The sequence below is a fragment of the Mus pahari genome, chromosome 22, assembly GCF_900095145.1.
Source record: "Mus pahari chromosome 22, PAHARI_EIJ_v1.1, whole genome shotgun sequence".
Classification (NCBI taxonomy): domain Eukaryota; kingdom Metazoa; phylum Chordata; class Mammalia; order Rodentia; family Muridae; genus Mus; species Mus pahari.
Genome location: NC_034611.1, coordinates 46,808,717 through 46,828,716, shown reverse-complemented (window position 1 = coordinate 46,828,716; position 20,000 = coordinate 46,808,717). Strand labels below are relative to the sequence as shown.

Here is a 20,000-nt window from a genome sequence, read left to right as displayed (position 1 = left end):
AGCTTTTTTATTTATTTATTTTTTATTTTGGATAAGGTCTCACCATGCCATCAGGTTAGCCTCGAATGTGGGATCACAGGCATGGCTTGCTTGTTTTATCCCATTTTTCACACGTGGTGTGCACATGCATGTGGAGACCAAGATCAATGGTGAGGCTCATCACCCTCCCATCTCTCTCATTCAGACAGGGTCTCTCAGCCAAACCTACAGCTTGCCGACGTGGCTAGTCTCTCTGGCCAGCTCGCTCTAGGGCTACTCCCTGTCTTTGCCTTCTGAGGTTAGCGTTACTGGTGGGCCAACACACCCTTCAACATTTAAGTGGGTTTCAGTGGATTTGAACTCAAATCCTCACATTTGCCTGGTACATGTTTTAACTGCTGAGCCATCTCCTTAGCTCACGCCTTTCTTTTTTAGAGGCAAGGCCTCACTGTATTTATAGGCCTGGCATATACTATGTGAACACAATGCCTTGAACTCAGCATAGACTCCTCTGCCTCTGGAGTGCTGGGATGACAGGCGTGCATCACCACGCTAGGCCTGGGTCTTCCCAACTGTGCCCTGCCCCTGAAAGCTGTTTGAGCTCCAGCTCACCAGAGAAAATTATCATGGGGGGCTCCCTGCAGCTCCTTGCTTTCCTACCTGTTACCTGTACATGTACCCTTCTCCCTCAGCTAGAGCAGATGCTCTCCCTCCTCCCTCAGCTAGAGCAGATGCTCTCCCTCCTCCCTCAGCTAGAGCAGATGCCCTCCCTCCTCCCTCAGCTAGAGCAGATGCTCTCCCTCCTCCCTCAGCTAAAGCAGATGCCCTCCCTCCAGTCACCCACACCTACTCACCCAGGAACTTCATCTGTTTCACTCTTTAACCTCTCTCTCTCTCTCTCTCTCTCTCTCTCTCTCTCTAAGTCTCTCTCCCTAACAACACAAGATGGACTCGATCACACCAGCAGTCTATACATGTTCCTTCTGACTCCTTTTATCTGGTGGGGCTGTGCTCACTGGCAGAACAAGGGCCTGGGTTCCACCCTTATTACCTCAAACAAGAACCCCACACCCCCGTCCCTCCACATTATCTTTGCTGGACACCGCAGTGGGGTGTGCCTGCAGGGGATGGAGAAGTTGAGCTCAAGCATTTGAAGCTATTCTGGGCAATATAGTGAGACCTTGTGTCCAAAACTCAAAATGAAACAAAAAAAATTCTTTTCCTTCCTACCATTTGCCTCTCAATCTCTGAGACTCAGCCACTGTCCCCAGGGGCCTGAACCACACAGCACTTAATCCGAGTGACTTTTGGAGTGTCACACCCAAAGGAATGCTAGTTAGACCTTTATACACGTGAGTCAGGCTGCCAAGTAGAGCTGACCCTGCTCTTCTTGGAATGCCAGCTCACCCTGGTGTTTATGACGATTTTTGGTTTCTCTGTTTCTTTCTTTGTTTCTTTGTCTTTCTTTCTTTCTTTCTTTCTTTCTTTCTTTCTTTCTTTCTTTCTTTCTTTCTTTCTTTCTTTCTTTCTTTCCTTCTTTCTTTCTTTCTTTCAACATGGTTTCTCAGTGTAGCCCGGGGTGACCTGGAACTCATTCTGTAGATCAGGCTAGTCTTGAACTCAGAGATCCACCTGCCTCTGCCTCCTGAGTGCTGGGATTAAAGGGGTGTGTCACCCCACCCCCCACCTCCCCACCCAGCTGTGTTCATGACATTCTTTCATTTTGATAAATGTTCCAGCCGGATTCTGACTCCCACCATGAGTCCCACACAGGTTCAATTCTGTGCCCCCCCCCCCCGCCCTGCGCTCCCTTGGCAGCCTCATCCCCAGATGGAGTTGGTTCTAGCTCTCATAACCACAATTATTCTTTTTTTTTTTCCTATCACAAACAAAGTTGTACAAGGGAAATACACTGAATCAGAAATGTAATTTAATATTTTGTAGTAGCCACATTAAAAAAAGATAAAAGGAACAAGTGGAACCATTTTAAATCACTGTTGTATTTAACCCATATATCCCAAACTTTGTGTCAACATGTTGCCAATGGTAAACTGCTAAAGCGGTCCTCGTTTCTGATTGCAAGTCTGTGAAATCCTGTGCAGCTTTATACCACCGCAGATCTTAGTTTGTAGGAGCCACGCTCCAGCAGGTGCCAGCCACACCTGGCCAGTGCCTGCCATGCCAGAGGACACATCTCTACACTCCGATTTCCAGTAGCTTGACCATTAGGGATCTATTCACAGCACATGTACAAAACACACTGACATTGGGAAGGAAGGACTGACTGAGTGTAAGTATTTTTTTTCTCTTTAAAAGTTTATCACATGCTATTTATCTTAGCGTTTATGGGTCTTTGTGCATGTACATGTGAGCACGTGTGTGCCGTATCACACCTGTGCAAGTCAGAAGATGACTTTGTGACTTTTTTTTTTTTTAAAGATTTATTTATTTATTATATGTAAGTACACTGTAGCTATCTTCAGACACTCCAGAAGAGGGCATCAGATCTTGTTATGGATGGTTGTGAGCCACCANGTGGTTGCTGGGATTTGAACTTCAGACCTTCGGAAGAGCAGTTGGGTACTCTTACCCACTGAGCCATCTCACCAGCCCGTGACTGTTTTTTGTTTTGTTTTGTTTTGTTTTGTTTTGTTTGTTTTTGTTGTTGTTGTTGTTGTTGTTGAGTTTTGTTTTTGTTTTTGTTTTTGTTTTTTTTGAGATGTGGTTTCTCTGTGTAGCTCTGGCTGTCCTGGAACTCACTCTGTAGACCAGGCTGGCCTCAAACTCAGAGATCCGTCTGCCTCTGCCTCCCGAGTGCTGGGATTAAAGGCATGCACCACCACGCTGGGGAGATGACTTTTTGAAGTTGGCTCCCTCCTTCCGTTATGTAGGTTCTAGGATCAGACTCAGGTGGTCTGGCTTGGTGGTGAATCCCTTCTCCTGTTGAACCATCTCTCTGGTCTGGTCCCTTAAATGTTTTATGATATAGAACCAGTTCCAGGCAGAGGGTTAGCCTTCCTAAGAACACAAAGGGCATTCCTGTTAGTAAGGACAGATATAGATGGCTTCCTAGATTCATGCTTGACTCAGCGTGTCTCATGTCATGTGACCTTGAATAGGTCATTACATTTTTTTTTTCTAAGCTTCAAGTAGCCCATCTGTGGAATAGGGCAAATGATGTTTCACTTGGACTTTTAGAACCTCCTTAGGTAAGCCTGTAGAGCGAGATGCGGGGGGTGGGGGTTCACAGCAGCTGTCCCTCCCTTGAAGCCCTGTTCCTACCCCTCACTTCAGGTGGCTCTGGACTGTCATAGCTCTAGCCTCGGGGTGTGCGATCCTCTACCTGAATCCTTTTTATCGCTGTCACTCGGCTCTCCCTGACTCAGATCTGAGAGGCCTCACTAGGTAGGCAAGGAGAACAGTTTATATATAGAGAGAAGGCAAGGCAGGATCTTTATACGTGGCGTTGTGGAGGACCGGGGTTGAGAGCACGGGGGAGGGGGGCGGGGCATTGGAGGACGCTGGGCAGGCCACTCCCTCAGAAGCCCTCTCTCGCAGGTGTTTGGCCTTGGTTCTGTGGCTCACATGGTTCTAGGAGAAAAGTTTGGCAGCTATCTCGGTGTCAACTTGGGTTTTGGCTTCGGAGTGACCATGGGAGTCCATGTGGCAGGCGGCATCTCTGGTGAGTGAGCCCATACTGGCCTTACAGGCAAGGCCACATCTTCCCTGAGGTTGTTTCGGCCTCCTTCAGCCCCTTCCCTGGCACAGCTAGAGGAGTCACCTTTAGGTGACTCAGAGGGAGGAGGACCTCGGTGACACCCTGGCCTCTGCCCCTGTCTTCCCAGATTCTCCATGGACCCCTTTGACTCATCATCTTGATTAGCTGGGTTATCTTCGGCAAAAGATTAAGCTTCTCTTCCCACACTTGTCTTATGGTAGAAATGGAGATGGAAACGCTGTGTGCGGTCTTTTCACGGAGAACATCCCATAAACTCCTATTCACAGTTGCTGTCATCCACAGTTGCTTGTTTTCTTTTCTTTTCTCCCCACTGCACCCACAGGGGCCCACATGAACGCCGCGGTGACTTTCACCAATTGCGCGCTAGGCCGAATGGCCTGGAAGAAGTTCCCTGTATACGTTTTGGGTCAGTTCCTGGGCTCCTTCTCAGCAGCAGCTACCACCTACTTAATTTTCTATGGTGAGCAGTCTTCCTGGATTGTCTACCTCCTGCCTCTTTTTCTGAAGCATGGCTGGATTCCATCTTGCTATCCTGTTCTGGAAGAAAAAGAAAGAAGAAGAAAAAAAAAAAAAAAAAGCAAGCAAGCAACCAACCAACCAATCCCCCACACACAAGCCCCCAAACCCTAGCAGAGTAAAGCCATTGAACTATCCCCAGCCACGTATGTTACACCCTCCTTTCTGGGACCCCAGTGGGGATTAGCTCAATCTTTGTCTCCACAGGCGCCATTGACCACTTTGCAGGCGGAGACCTATTGGTGACAGGTTCCAAGTCCACGGCAAACATTTTTGCCACCTATCTTCCTGAACACATGACACTGTGGCGGGGCTTTCTGGATGAGGTCAGTGACCAGGGAATTCCCACCTCAAGTCCCGCATGAGAAAGAGAGCAGAAGAACTCTGCACGGGATCGTTCCAAGACACATCTCTGCCACTGCAGATCTGGGGTCCCGCTGAGCGCCTGGGACTTGCCCCCCAGTGGGTTGCTCTGGCATTTACTCCCCAGGCATTCGTGACTGGGATGCTGCAGCTGTGTCTCTTCGCCATCACAGACAAGAACAACAGTCCAGCACTTCAAGGGACCGAACCCATCGTGATAGGCATCCTTGTTACGGTCCTTGGGGTGTCGCTAGGCATGAACTCGGGATATGCAATCAACCCATCCCGTGACCTGCCTCCCCGGTTCTTCACTTTCATTGCTGGCTGGGGCAAACAAGTGTTCAGGTACAACCCCTGCTGGACCCCATTCCCATCAGCTTTCTGGGGGGGGTCCCTGCATGCAGAGGTGTGAATTGTTGGGGTGCACACAGAAGAATCTTATGAAGCCTTCAGGTGGAATGGGAGGAGGAGGGACCCCAAAGACCTTCAGTTGCAGATCCTGATATTGGACCATCAACTGTGTCCCTGGATCAGGCTAAGGACAAGAGTCCCTTAGGGTAGATGGTCTCCCTATGTTGGTCTGAGCTGGATACAAGAGGCATCCCGGGCATTGGTGTCCTCAGCAGGTCTCCTTCTTTTTGTCTGCAGAGCCGGGAACAACTGGTGGTGGGTGCCGGTGGTGGCACCCCTTCTGGGCTCCTACATAGGTGGCATTGTATACCTGGGCTTCATTCACCCCAGCATACCACAGGGTCCTCAGAGACTGGAGAATTTTACAGCAAGAGAACAGAAGGTAACTGCATCATCCAAGAATGCAGCCTCTGCGAACATAAGTGGCTCTGTGCCTCTAGAGAGCTTCTAAGTAGAGCTTATCTTTGACCACAACCCTACTGCAATAAAGCACACCTCCTATCAGTGGTCCCCCACTCCTTGGGATCTCCTGCAGCTGAACTCCCTCCTAGGTTTTTCTGGGAGCTTCTGAGTTATTCCAGCCTGGTACTTGTTGTGTCGAGCAGGCTGGCCTTGAACTTGTGATCTTCCTGCCTCTTTCTCCTGAGTGTTGAGGATACAGGCATTTACTACCCTGCCTGGCATATTCCAGGGTGATTCTGGACTCTTTTCTGAGCACTAGAGCATAGGGTCAGAAGACTCCAGCTCTTTCCAGCTCTAGGAGGTGGGGTGTCAAGGGGGAATGTCTACTTTGGGGGCTCAGAGTGAGTGATATAAAGGGCTTTTATGCATCAGTTTGTGTGTTGGGGGAACAGTGAGAAAAAGACCGGAGGTAGCTGATGGGGGATCAGATTTGGGGGTCTCTGACGGTTTCCACCCGTTTTCCTTAAAATTATGTAGCCCAGGCTAGCCTTGACTGGAACTCTATATAACCAAGGTTAGCCATGAACGCTTGATCATCTGGCCTCCACCTCCTGAGTTCTGGGATTACAGGTGTGTACAGCCATTCCCAGCTTATATGTGGTGCTGGGATCAAACCTAAGGCCTTGTGTATGCTAGGTAATATCTATAACTAACTTAAATCCCAGCTCCCCAGCTTTTTCTTTCTTTATTTCTTTTTTTTTCTTTTTTGGTTTTTCGAGACAGGGTTTCTCTGTGTAGCCCTGGCTGTCCTGGAACTCATTCTATAGTAGACCAGGCTGGCCTCAGAAATCCGCCTGCCTCTGCCTGTCAACTGCTGGGATTAAAGGCGTGCGCCACCACTGCCCAGCCCCAATTTTTTCTTAAATAAAAATTTTAATACCACATATGTACTGTGTGTCTGTGTGCCTTCCATCTGTGATACGTATGTGTGTGTACATATGTGCAAATTTCTCCTTTTCTTTTTCTTCCTTTTTTTTTCCCCCTTCTGCTTTTCTTCCTCCTTTGACAGGCTCTCACCATTACTCTGGCTGACCTGGAACTCTGCTATGTAGATCAGGCTAGCCTGTAACTCACATAGATACATCTGCCTCTGCCTTTTGAGTGCTGGGATTAAAGGCCTGCACCACCACACTTGACTGAAAAGTGCTTGAAACCCATTTCCAGAATCATTTTTTAATTTTCTTAGTATTGCTTGGTATGGGGTGAACGCTTTTAAGGGTTGGCCTCTAATTTCTTCCTTCCAGCCACTAGGAGGAACTGAGTCCAGAGGTGGGAAGGAGGGACCAAGCAGGAAAATCTTTCAAACAGGGTAAGGGACATGAAAAAGCCTCCTGAGCTGGAGGGAAGGCTCGCTTGGAGGACCAACTGTTGGTGACGTCAGTCTGGATTCAGAAGACAGTATCCCTCTGTCCTGCCATTACTGTCTCCAGCTGCTGAGTCCTTACTGTGTGCAGGTCCTGGGAATGCATGATGCAAGAGGCCAGGCCTTTGCATCTGGGGACTTCAGTGCGCGTGCACGTGTGTATGTACGTGTGTGTGTGTGTGTGTTTGTGTTTGTGTGTGTGTGTGAATGTGTGCCTGTGTGTGCTTGTGTGCACATGTGTGTACATGTACATTCCTGTGTGTGTGTGTGTGTGTGTGAATGTGTGCCTGTGTGTGCTTGTGTGCACATGTGTGTATATGTACATTCCTGTGTGTGTGTGTGTGTGTGTGTGTGTGTGTGTGTGTGTGTGTGTGTGTATTGCTGGGTGGGAATAGATCCTTGCAGGGAAGGAGCTAAGGAATAGGGAGAGGGCTGCCCCAAGGGTTCTGGGATCAGAGGGGGGATCACAGATAGTCATGCCGGTTAGGTCAGAGATCAATTTCCAGAAGTGCAGACAGCAATGTGGTGTCTAGCAAGTGTCCCTTACTAGAACTGAGAGCCACACTATAGCCTGAATTTATTGATTCTTTCCCCCTATCCAAGTAGGTGTCTTTACCTGCTAAGCCATCACACTGGAAATAAGGTTTTTGTTTGTTGTTTTGAGATTCGGCCTCTAACTGTTAACCCTCCTGCTGGCATCCCAGGCCTGTGCTACCATGACTGGCACCTTGCAGTTTCAGTGTCAGGTCACAAGAGCCTTGACCCCATCCACAGATCAGTTGTCTCCATTCTCAGTTGATACTGACTGAAAGTCTACACCGGGGCAGACATCACTGAGCTTAAAAGGGCTAGAGACACAAGGACATCCTTGCTCTCCTGTCATTTATATTCCTGTACAATCCATGGTGTGTGAGAAATGATGCTAAGGCAGTGGGAAGATGACACAGTAAGCCACGTGGGTCCTGAGGGAAGAGCCCTGCCAGGCTGAAGGTGAAGCCAGTGCATAGCCCACGCCTGGGAGGCTGGAGGAGTCACTGTGCTGCTGTGCAAAGGTAGTGAAGGGCGGGAAGGGGATGAGGTCAGAGAAGTTAGGCCTGGGAGCCTGAGGCCAGGCCCAGGAGATGGTAGAGGACGAGTGTGGGGGAGAGGTAAGGGAATCTCTGGGGGGAGAAAGCCAGGTTTCAGCGTAAAGGGAAATGAAATTTAAGGCCTGGGATTCATGTAACTTTAAAAGGAAATTGTGTAAATTCAAGGTTCAAATAATGTGAGACATAAAAGGGTTCTTTTAATGTAAAAACTTAAGGTTAAAAACTGCCTTAAAAAAAAAAACAAGCCCAGGTCGCCTTGAAACTAAAGTCAACTGGCCTTGGCTACTCTGGCCGACTCAACAGCCATCTGAGGAGTGCAGGAACTTGGCCTTGGCTGGCTTGCAGGACAGCGCCTCCCCCACCCCCACCCCTCCCCTCGTTAAGACTTAGTTTAACGTGCCTAAAGTTGCATATCACTCAGATGTATTGTCCTTCCCGATAAGCCCCGGCCCCTGAAATTCCCTAGCCCACACGTACCATTCCGCTGACTTGTAACCGCCTTGCTGACGTTCAAATGAGCCAATCACGTGTAACCGTGCCAATTCTCCCCAACCCCCCCCCACCCGTACCCCATAAAAATCCCTAGTTTTCGAGCCTCGTGGTTGATGCCTCTACCTCCTGTGTGAGGTATGCATCGGCTTGGAGCTCCGCCATTAAACTGCCTCATGCTTTTGCCACAAGAAGGTCTCTGGTGAGTCCCTGACTCCGGTGACCTGAGGGGGGTCCCTGAGAGGGGGTCCTACAAGTGCAGGAAGGAAGGAAGCAGCCAGGATGGGTGGGGTGGGAGTCACAGCACCTGTGGGGCCTTGGGCTTTTAACTTTGTTCCTTATACATCCCTTTCCCATTCTTCCTGACCCAGTACACACTGGATGTGGGCCCCACCTGGCTGTGGGCCTTGTTTTCCCATCTGGACAATGAGATTTGGATCTGTTGGTGTTCCATGGTCTCCTAGATGACTTTCCTAGACCTGTGTTATGACCTCTCTCTCCATCCTGCTCCCTCTCCAGTTGAGTGTGCTATTGCAAAGGGGCATAGACGTGAGGCAGGGACAGCTAGTCCCACGGCAGGCCCCTCGCAGACTCTGGAGAGGGTTTGGGTCTCAGCCTGATGGTCCAGCTTTGGGAGGAGTCCCTTCTCCTTGTTTGGCCTGCCCTCCCCCTCTCTCTAGGAGACGCCAGCTGCACTCTGTTCTGGATGGTCTTACTGACCTTCAGATGGCGTCTTTCGGGCTGGGAAGTAGGAACAGCCACCTCATGCTGATGCCCTTTATGTGAGGAGTCTGTGGCCACTCGCTTTGACTTCATACCTACCTCTGCACTGACCTTGTAGTGGAATGAGTAGGTCATAGAGAGATTCCAGCCATCCTATATAAGGAGCATGGAGCACTTAAAATCACAGGAAGCCACCAACCTGGATCTGAGTCCCTGCTCTGCCTTCACTAGCCGTATGACCTGAGGTAGAAGCTCCCACCTCATAGCCAGTGCTATGAAGACAGGGCTTCTGCAGGGCACAGGGGGCTTCATGCTCGCTGCCTTTACGCCACTACCATCCAGTCCTCTTCCATTCAAGGATGCTAAGGGCCATGTGTCTGGTCACCCAAGGGTATGACCTCGGCTAGCTTTGGGCTTTAAACTGTCAAATATAATATGTAACAAGAATGTAAGTAACATACAGGAACAATTAAATGAACACACACACACACACACACACACACACACACACACACACTTCTCATGCCCTCACACACAAAACAAGCAGTTATATTTAGTCCCAGATAATTAAGAGACTGAATTAAGAGGTTTGAAGGCAGCAGGGCAACATAGAAAAACATTGTTTCAAAACAAAACATTTCAAGCCTCCACTTCTGAGACCCTGGCAGGCTGCTGAGCCTCCGAGGGCCTCGGTTTGCTTACTCGTTAAATAAAGATGAGTCTCGGAGACAGAGGAGTTTCTGTTTTTACTTTGCTATTATCATTTCCCTGTGATAGAAGGGGCTGGGTAGTGTCTGTAAGAACTCCTGCATATCAGACACCCAGGGAATGGTCGGGTCAAGGCTCAGGGTTGTGAACCAAAGGTGGAGGAGGGGGCAAGGCTGGGAAGGCTGGAGGCACCATTGCCCTGGTCCTCTGTCCTGGCCTGTGCCCTGAATGATTGACAGAGTGTTCTGAGACCGTCCTAGTATCTCTTCCTTTTTATCCACTCTCCGGACATGACCTCTTCATCCTTTAAAAATCACGATGTATTAGCTCCCTAGCCCAGTCCTGTCTCCAGAGACTTCAGATTCCATGTATTGCTCCTATCTGGCAGACTGTCATCTTTTTTAAAAAATATTTTTATTTATTTTATGTATATGAGCACTCTATCTGTATGTACACTTGCATGCCAGAAGAGGGCATCAGACCTCGTTATAGATGGTTGCGAGCCACCATGTGGTTGTTGGGAATTGAACTCAGGACCTTTGGAAGAGAGCAGTCAGTGCTCTTAACCACTGAGCCATCTCTCCACAGCCCCAAACTGTCATCTCCAATGCCTCTTCTTCCCCCACTCTCCTGAGTAAATGGCAAATTCAATCTTTCAGCTGCTCTGGCGACAAACTTTGAAATCATCCCTGCCTCTTCTCTCTCACACATCCCACATTGTAGTTGTCAACAAACCTCTTAGGTATTATTATCTGCAAAACATATCCAGAATCCAGCCACACCACACACCACAGACACTGCTGTCTCTCTTGGATGGCACCAGTGCATGATAGCCTCTTCGTCTGAAGATGCTCTTCCTTGCAGTCTTAATATAGGGGCTGGATCCCTTATTTATTTTTATTAAAGTTCCTTTTTTTGTATGTGGGTCGTACATACCTGTGGAAGCCAGAGGGACAGGGCACCTCTGGAGCTGGAGGAGGTTGTGTGTGTGTGTTGATTAGGGTGCTGGAAACTAAATTTTGGGTCTTCTGGAAAGACAATGGGCGCTCTTGAGTTAGATCTTACACATTACCCTACCCAAAGCTTTCCATTGGCCAGTAAAGCCTGAGGTCTGACGCCATTAAGCTTGTTATCTTTTGGACAGCTGCTCTTCTCTGTCACTGGCTCCCCCATGGCCTTTGGGTCTTGTTTCTCTACAGTGTATGGTAATGGCTCCAAAGCAGAGCCCTTTGTTGTGGCTGTTCCCTCTGCTGGGAACAGTTTTCCTTTGGGTAGTTGCATGGTTTATGTTTTCTCCCTGTGTCTATATAACAACAAATAGAGGAAAATATCAGCAAAGAAATGAAAATGTGACAAAAATATGGTTTGTAACTGCTACTAAAAAGTTTGAACTGCCAGGTCCTGGTGGGGCGCACCCTTGATCCCAGCATTCAGGAGGCAGAGGCATAGGCAGGCAGATTTCTGAGTTCAAGGCCAGCCTGGTCTACAGAGTGAGTTCCAGGACAGCCTGGACTACATACACAGAGAAACTGTTTTGAAACAAAAAGAAAAGAAAGAAAGAAAGAATACAAAAAGGTTGAACTACAATACTTTCCCAAGGATGGGTAAGTACCCCTCTTTGGCTTAGGGTTCTGGACTGCTCTCCAGTGGCCACTCTAGAAAAAGTCCCGTCTTCTGAGAGGTTCAGCTTGTTCTGTTGCATTTTCTTGCCCACTTCACAAGACCTGTTGGACCATCCTGCCCCACAGAGTCTCCAAAGGAGCTCTGTCCTGTGGGTCTGTGGGGGAGCACACAGCGTACCTAGTGAGAACCCCAGATTCCCAGCTGTTCATGAGGAACCTTGGGGAAGTAACATAACTTTCTAGCTTTGAGGAGTGAGAGATGAACATGGTGGTCAAGCCTGGTGCCCGTCAGGTGGTTATCTCGGTGACTGCTACCCACTGTTACAAAAGATTCCTGGGAAAGGGTGGAGAGACGGACTTTAGACTCCTTTGCTCACAACTATGCTGTGTTGGCACAGCAGGAGAGCAAAGTGGGGTCACTGAAAGCTCCAGCCTTGCCAGGGCCACTTGACCACGGCTCCATTTCTCCCCACCCCCACGCCACCTACTGTGACTGTGCAGGTCTGGGCTGGTGGCTTAGCTGTTCTGATGCCGTGGCATGCCGACTCTCCACTTCCCCTTAGGATGTCTTGGCACGGCACACAGGTGAGAATCATTGGCTCACTGGGAGGAAGCAGAACCTGCCCAGCACATGGGTAGGAGCCATCACTCCGCCCTATGGATGCAGAACCCGGTACCCACTGTAGGCAAAGAGTCTGGGTCAGAGCAAGCTGAGGCACCAACCCAGTCGCCTTGGTGTTCAGCTGGGCTCTCTGCCGCCACATGTCCTAAGTCTATGTGCCAGAAGAACACGAAGCTGCAGGCTTCTGACCATAGGAAAGGACTTCCGAGTGAGTTCTACTCATGGAAGCTAGGGCCCCAGCCCACTCTTCCAAGACGTACCTTCTTCCTGACCTGTACACCTGACTGGGGTCACACACTGTTATCCCAACGACTCTGTTTCTTCCAAGCTTGTCAGCCGAGGGACCAGAGTGGCTTCCAGAATTCCTGTGGGACCCTGGGTTCTAAACTGCCATGGGAGACGGTGCAGAAGATGTTTGTAGAGGCCATGAGCTGTGTGAGAACTTTCTCTTGGGTGTGGGCGAGTGAGGTTAGGTTAGTGAAGGCCGAGGTGCTGGCCTGGTCTGGCCATGTCTCTTCTTTTAGACGAGATCCTCAATCTAGCTCAATCTACAGGACAGGCCCTGCTCCCAAGCCTTTCTTCTTTACTGTGGCCTTTGGAATACGGCCAGGCAGGATCCAGAGCTGTCTCTCACAGACCTGCCGTCGGTGAGGCTTCTCTTCTTCAGCTGTAGACAAAGCATCCCTCTGTTCACATGGATGGCTCTAAGGTTGAAAGGGGCCAGCCATGTTGGACAGTAAAATTACTACTGAGAACTCAGTCTCTGGGAATCTCCTACCCATAGACTACTGAAGCCTTCACTGGGGCCTGGGCTCCTCTTGGGGACGAGAGAGAAACAAGCTTCCTGCTGACCCTTGGCTTACAATCCTACTTCCCTGACCCGAATTTCCGCCTAGAGGCAGCCCCACCACTTCAGCTGAGCTACTTCCGTAGCCTCCTGGGCTTCTTGCCTCAAAGCAGCCTTCACTTTCTCCCACACGTACACTTCTGCCTGAGGTCAGGGAGACATGTCTATGATGAAATTCAGACCTTCCTCTTTTTAATTTTAAGATGGCTTGGGAAGTCAGAACTTTTTTTTTTTTTAAAAGATTTATTATATGTAAGTACACTGTAGTTGTCTTCAGACACTCCAGGCCTCAGCACTAGCTCTCTCCTCACTCACCAGGAGAGGCTCGACAGGTGTCATTGTGTCCGTGTGACTTGTGGTGTAGACAAGACCTGAGGGCCGTGCTCAGATGCCCAGGCTGTGGCCCCTGTAATCCTCGAGTCCCAGGTCAAGCAGGAAGGCCCCACTCCACCAGGGGTGGTGCTAGAACTCCCAGGGCTCTGATCCTCAGCTCAGAAGTCAGATTTCTCTCTCTTGCATGCACAGACCACCCACTAAGACCCCTGGACGACAGCTGCTGACTTCCTGTTGTGTGAGGCCACAGACCCTGTACTGAACAGGCCCAAGAGAGAGACTGCTCTTGCCATCACCTGTCTCCTGTCACCTGTCCCTGCTGCCATGTCCCCGTGACTTCCATGGAGACTGTGGTTTTTCCTGTAGCCTTGCGTGTCTCTCAGCTGGCCTTGGTGGTAGAGTCTGCAATGCCAGCACTCAGGCTGAGGAGGGACGGTCGAGGGTTTTAGATCTGAACGGGTTTAAGCAACTTAGCGAGATCCGGTCTCAATAAACAAAATACAAGTAAAAATTAAGTGCCTTGTTTAATGATTTCAAGTTTTGGGGGGCTCAAAGTTTATTTTAAAGCAAAAAGAAGCCAGGCGGTAGTGGCACATGCCTCTAATCCTAGCACTCAGGAGGCAGAGGCGGGTGGATCTCTGTAGGTTTGAGGCTAGCCTGGTCTACAGGAGCGAGTTCCAGGGCAACCAAAACCAAAAAAGACAACAACAAAGAGAGAAGTCCAGCCTGTGAAGAAGAGGGGACACACAGATGGGCACAGTGGCTTTAAAGGAGACTGAAGAAGGCCTACAGTAGGATGCTTGGCATAAACTCTGGACTGTCCACATACTTTGAATATTTGAACAGTGGTTCAGAGCTCAGATGCAGGGAGAGTCAGCGTGGCTGCTGAAAAGCCCAGGGAAAAAGCAACCCAGTACCGCTGTCTATGTGAGAGCCTCTACAGAGGACTCAGGGCTGTAGTGGACGTGGTCAGAGAGCCACACTGTGAACATGGCAGAGAGCTGGTCCCAGGTTCCTGCCATTATGAGAGACCATATGTCTTGCCATTAGGTCCCGGGGTAGGCTTGGTGACATGCTGAAAGAATGCCATGGATTCCAGAAAACGGAACTCTATAAAGCAACCTAACCAGTCTAGACACATCTGGGAGCTTTCGGGTAAGATGGCTAGGTATAAGACACATGATTGCAGACACAGTTTACCAGTGGTCAGGACTTCATGTCTTTCCTCACAAGGAAGGTGAGGCCCACCAGAACAAACGGGACAAACAGACTATGGCTAGGTGCCACAAAGCCAGTTTGGAATAAAAATTCTGATTTATCCAAATAAAATCTGATATTCCCCCAATCTCTTAGTAATCACAGTGATGTGTGAGAAGCCTCTTCAAACACACGATTAAAAATCCAGTGGCCACACAGCCAGAGGTCTGTGGACAGGAGCAGACGGGGTTCTGACACACTCATGCTTTGGCTGTATCCGTACAAGACAGCATGTGTGTTGGGGTTCTGCCAGGCAGGAGGAATGAGCATGATTTATCTGCTGGCAAATGAGTCTCCTCCACTACACAGAATCACTCTTCTATCTAAATCTATCTATCTTCTCAGTCCTGGACATCAAAGTAGTCGATCACGGGCTCCTTCAGTATCTTCTGTAAATTACTGCTCCCGGGAGCCCTGCAACCAAAGCAAAGAATGGTCAGCCCTTTCTCTACAGGGGAGAGAAACCACACGTGTCTGATGCCGCACTCCATGCGTATTGGACACCACGCTTTCAAGACAAGCCCCAGGAGGCCAGCAATGGCAGCTGTAGCCCAGCAGTTTACCCCAGCTCCTCTGTTGGCACAAGCTCTACGAGAAAGCAGCTAAGAGCCCTTACTTGTCTGCCTGGTGTCGGTGATGAGGAATTGGTGGTGGAGGCCGTGTCTGTGACTCCCTTTCAATCACACTGGTCAGCGTGGTAGGAGGACAAACGGACTTCCCTCTGTGAGGAGTAAAGCAGAGTAAAGATTCTCTGAGAAGAGAGAATCCCGAGCAGAAACAGCAGAGCCAGAAACCCAGCCTTTGCTGGGCAGCGCCTTCCGCCGAGCACACCCACCACCACCTTATCTGTCCCCCTAGTCCCCCACCCTGCAGCCACCTCCTCCAACGCCACACTTCACTATTCTTCACCGAGAAGTTCTCCCAACACCCTCAGGTTCTGATGGTGATTCTAGGTCCTTCCAGTCCCTTCCTGTCTCACACCACCACCTCCATTTTCTCTGGTTACAACATGGAGTCAGACAGAGTCCAGCATTCTTTCTGTCTCCACCATGCCACGACTGGAGCCAGGGAGGTCAGCGGAAGAGGCAGGAGACGGGGAGGAGCACAGAGTGAGGAGCTGGCATTCCACTCCAACTCCTCCACCTGCAGAGGGACACCTTCAGCATCTGCCTTGAATGGGGGCAGTTGAGCCCTGCACGGTGAGGTGCGCACTCTGCTCTCTGGCTTGGATCTTTCAGTAATGGTAAAAAGACTATTACAAAGAAGTATATATTTCCCTTCCGTTCCTCCAGGAGAGGAAATGATAAAAGCACAGTGACGTCCCAGCGTCTTGCCTGTCCTGCTGAAGAGCTAGCTCTCCCTGTGACAGCAAGGTCAACCAACCTGATGGCAGTCACCACGACGTTGCGCTTTGGTTCGCTGTCGTAGCTTACGCTCTCCAGGCCATAAACCTGGGCCAGGTCATGGATGATTCGGCGGTGGTCTCTGTTCATGGGGGGGAAGCAGTGGCTTTTCTTGTTACTCTTGCCCTGGTTGGAAGGGGAGAGGACCGATTATCTCCATGCCCTGGAATCAGAACAAGCTCAAGACTCCTCCTCACCACCACAAGAACGGAGCTGCCCAAGGACGGCTGCTTTTACTTTATGCTTTCCTGTTGGCGCCTTTGTCATTATCACTGCACACTGTGCAGGTCGGGTGATGCTGCTGGGAGTTGGCTCTATCCTTTCACTGTGGGTTCCTGGGATGAAACTAAAGTTGTCAGGCTTGTGGAGTCATCTCATGAGCCTGTGACTGAATTTCAAAGGTTTGCTGAGTGTGAGCCTGGGATCTGACACACTCTGTAACTTATAATGTGCAGGCAGATGGACAGGGTGACAAACAGGAGAAGGTGGCAACCCAGTGACTGGAGGACAAGGAGCCAAAGCAGTACTGGCTGCTGCTGCTTGTTATTATTATTATTTTATTAAATCTTACTGTGTAGCCCAGGTTATCCTGGAACTTGCTATGTAGATCAGGCTGTCCTCCAACTCACAGAGCTCTACCTGTCTGTCTCCTACGTGGTGGGATAAACGGCATTCATCACTATGCCCAGGTCACTACATCACTTCTCACGCTGAGATCCCTGGCAGACTGGGGCCCATTCTCCGCAGTCTGTCCCCCTGATCTTCATCTTTAGTCTCCCCACAAGAAATTGTGTCCCAACTCTGAGAAAATAAGAGTGTGCTCTCTCACAGGCAACATTTCAGTCACCTGAGGGCCTTGCATGTTTTCGAACTTGAAATCATTCAGTTATTACTGTTGACCCCCCACCCCAGTTTCCCATGAGACAGGATTTCTCTGCTTAGTTCTGGCTGTCCTGGAACTCACTCTGTAGACCAGGCTGACCTTGAACTCACAAAGATCTGCCCGCCTTTGCCTCCTGAGTGCTGGAATTAAAGGCATGTGACACCATGTCCAACTGAGGGTTATTCTTAATATACACTCATTTAAATTGTAGACATCTTTTCTATTATGATGGAAGCAATCCAAGTTTCCACGAATGATAATGGCTTGGTACTGAAAATATGCAACCTTCTCCTGCAACCCTCTAGGCTAACGGTGTTTCTGAGACATATTTATTAATATTTTCTGTAACTCCAGCTGGTCTCTGAGAAATGCCCAGTTGGACGTGAGCACTCCAACCTTATCCACGGCCTCCACGAGCGTTTCCATTTCCTTCTCAACGTCACTGACAAACTTTAAGTCTTTCCTGAAAGGAGAAGGCAGCGGTTAACTCCGCTTGTTCTTGCTCTTCTGGGAACCTCTACCCCCCCGTCTGCCCACACAGTACAGAGAGGACAACACTGCACTGCAGAGAACGTGCAGAGGAGAGCAACTGCTAGAGCAGGAGCTGCACTGCCCGAGATAAGGACCTTGTGAAGTGACACAGGTGAGAGGTGGCTCAGCCTAATGGCCCTCGGGAGGTCTAGACTCCTCCCGTGAGGATCACTCCTTAACCACTGTTGAGTTCTGCCCGGACAGCTAAACATGTCATTTCTTACAACATAGGCTTACTTTATGTGGCTTAATAATGGGGGAAAACACATAACTGGTTACCATAGCTTATAATACTAATTCCATGTGCTCATCAGCCACAGCGAGGAAAGTGGATAACCAGTTACATACCTGGCATCGTCTTTCAAACTGTCACTGAATTTTGATGCTGAAGAACGTACATTGAAAGGATCAGAATCGTCAGTGATGTCGAAGGCCTCTGCCAATCTCCTGAGAGAGATTGAGAAATAAAAGAATGTGAGGCGAAGTGGAGAGGGAGATTATGTGGGAGTTCTCTTTACTCACAGTGATTGTCTCAAGACTCCCTAGCAATGACTCCCGAACCCCAAACGTTCTGGCTTTAAGGTAGGTGCACACGGGTGTGCGTGGAGGGCAGAGGTCAATCTTGGGTGTTATCCTCCATGCTGTCCACTTTGGTTTCTGAGACAGACCCTCTCACTGGGATCTGGGGCTTGCTGAGTTGGGCAGGCCAAGCCGGACACTGAGTACCAAAGACCCCATCCCTGCCTCCTTGGCCCTGGGATAGCGAGCATGTGCCCCACACCTGGGTTCTTACGTGGGTGCTGGGAGCACGCTCTGGCCTCATGTTTGCATGGACAGCCCTTTAACAACTTAGCTAGCTAGTTTTTGAAAAACAATTTACTCGTTCAGTGTTTGAGGGCTCTGCTGCACATATGTCTGCAGTCCAGAAGAGAGCGTCAGATTCCACGTGGGGGCTGGGAACTCAACTCAGGACCTCTGGAAGAGCAGTCAGTGCTCCTAACCGCTGAGCCCTCTCTCCAGTCCCAGCTATCTACTTTTTGTTTTTGAAACATCGTCTCATGTCAGCCATAAAATGGCTACACAGCTAAGGTGGCTGTGATCCTCCTACCACTGAGTGAGATTACACCACACCAGGTTCATGTGGTACTGGGATCAAACCCAGGGCTGTTTGTATGCTAGGCAATCACTCTATGAGCTGAGCTGCAACCTTGGCCCCATACTGTTTGGTTGTTTTCTACAAACCTATGATAAAGCTAAATGTATGAGTTTGATGTAGTAGTCGTTAGTGTAGCATACATGGCAGTCATCTCAGCGTATGTTTTCACACAAGTTAAGAACTCTCATCCCCTTTACTACAGAGGTCACCCTGACACACATTTGGTTTTTGAGACAGTGTTTCATGTACTCCAGGCTGTCCTGAACTCATTGAGAGCCAAGAGAGGCCTTGAACTCCTTTTCCTCCGGCCAAGTACTGGCCTTTTGGCTTTTCTGTTTTGCTTTGAAACATTGAAACATTGTATGGCAGGATTCCCCCAATAACAGACATTCTCCTGCCTCTGTCTCTCAAACACTAGGGTTATTATAACTCAAAGACTAATCAACTAACCAATCAGCAAAAATCACAGACACCCCTAGGTAAGCAAGCAGACAATAAAGAGAAACTCCCCAGTCAAGCAAACCACAATGAAAAAGCATTCCTACACTGGAGCTTCTGCAGCGGCTACTTGGACACAAACACTTGGATAGTGCCACCAGCTGAGGTGACAACTGAGCCGCCTGTGTGGAGAGTTTATTCAGTGTGGATACATGGGATAAGGGAGTCAATCCCATCCTTCCACGTCAGGGTGGATGGCGTGAGATTTTGTTTTACTTCCAATAGTGTGCGACCGGGGCTGGAGAGACAGCCAGCCGCTAAAGCACTGCTGCTCTTGCAGGACTCACGCCCGATTCCCAGCACCCACATGGCGGCTCAGAACCATCTACTATTCCAGCTCAGAAGACCTGACGCTCTCTTCTGGCATCCATGGGCACAAGACACGCAAGCAGTGCATAGAATACACGCAGGCAAAACACCTATATATATATATTTTTTTTTCAAAAAAAAGCAATCTAGAGCAAATTATTGTTTTCATAGAGAATATGCAAAATAGGTGTGTCTAAATAAGCAGCATAGTAGAGCTGCGATTATTCAGGGGAGGGGAGCCTGGTCTTGGAGACTTTCTCAGATGCTTAAGAATAAGGAGTCCTGGAGCTGGGGAGCTGCTCAGGTCAACGGAGGTCTCTGCTCTCCCAGGGGATCTGAGTTTACTCCAGATTCTCAGGTACCTGCACATATGTGACATACATTCACACAGACACATAAGTACAATAAAAATAAATCTTTAAAAAATAAGGGGGCTGGAGAGATGGTTAGGTCATTCATTGCTCTTGCAGATGACCCAGATTCAGTTCTCATTACCCACATGGTGGCTTACAACCATCCACAACTCCAGTTCCAAGGAATCTTATGCCCTGTTCTGATATCTGAAGGCACCAGACATGCACACAGTAGGCATACATACACGCAGGCAAAGCACTCACACACACACACACACACACACACACACACACACACACACACACACACAAGCAAAGAGGAACATTTCTGTAATGCTGCAGGCT

The 20,000-nt window shown here is 49.3% G+C and overlaps 2 protein-coding genes across 4 annotated transcripts in view; one reads left to right on the top strand and one right to left on the bottom strand.

Moving 5' to 3' along the window:
* Positions 1–6,214, top strand: part of Aqp7 (aquaporin 7) — a 14,220-nt gene extending 8,006 nt beyond the window's left edge. For all 3 annotated transcript variants that reach the window (XM_021222438.2, XM_029533396.1, XM_029533395.1), the window contains 5 exons: positions 3,538–3,661; positions 4,041–4,178; positions 4,442–4,560; positions 4,725–4,942; positions 5,246–6,214. In XM_021222438.2, the coding sequence (XP_021078097.1) occupies positions 3,538–3,661; positions 4,041–4,178; positions 4,442–4,560; positions 4,725–4,942; positions 5,246–5,459 (813 nt within the window). In that variant the 3' untranslated portion in view covers positions 5,460–6,214. The remainder of the gene's footprint in view (positions 1–3,537; positions 3,662–4,040; positions 4,179–4,441; positions 4,561–4,724; positions 4,943–5,245) is intronic.
* Positions 6,215–14,560: 8,346 nt separating this feature from the next.
* Positions 14,561–20,000, bottom strand: part of Nfx1 (nuclear transcription factor, X-box binding 1) — a 53,748-nt gene continuing 48,308 nt past the window's right edge. Inside the window, exons 20-24 of the mRNA XM_021222033.2 lie at positions 17,688–17,786; positions 17,205–17,271; positions 15,906–16,051; positions 15,139–15,243; positions 14,561–14,936 (exon numbers count right to left, since the gene is read on the bottom strand). Coding sequence (XP_021077692.1) covers positions 14,864–14,936; positions 15,139–15,243; positions 15,906–16,051; positions 17,205–17,271; positions 17,688–17,786 — 490 coding nt within the window. The 3' untranslated portion in view covers positions 14,561–14,863. The remainder of the gene's footprint in view (positions 14,937–15,138; positions 15,244–15,905; positions 16,052–17,204; positions 17,272–17,687; positions 17,787–20,000) is intronic.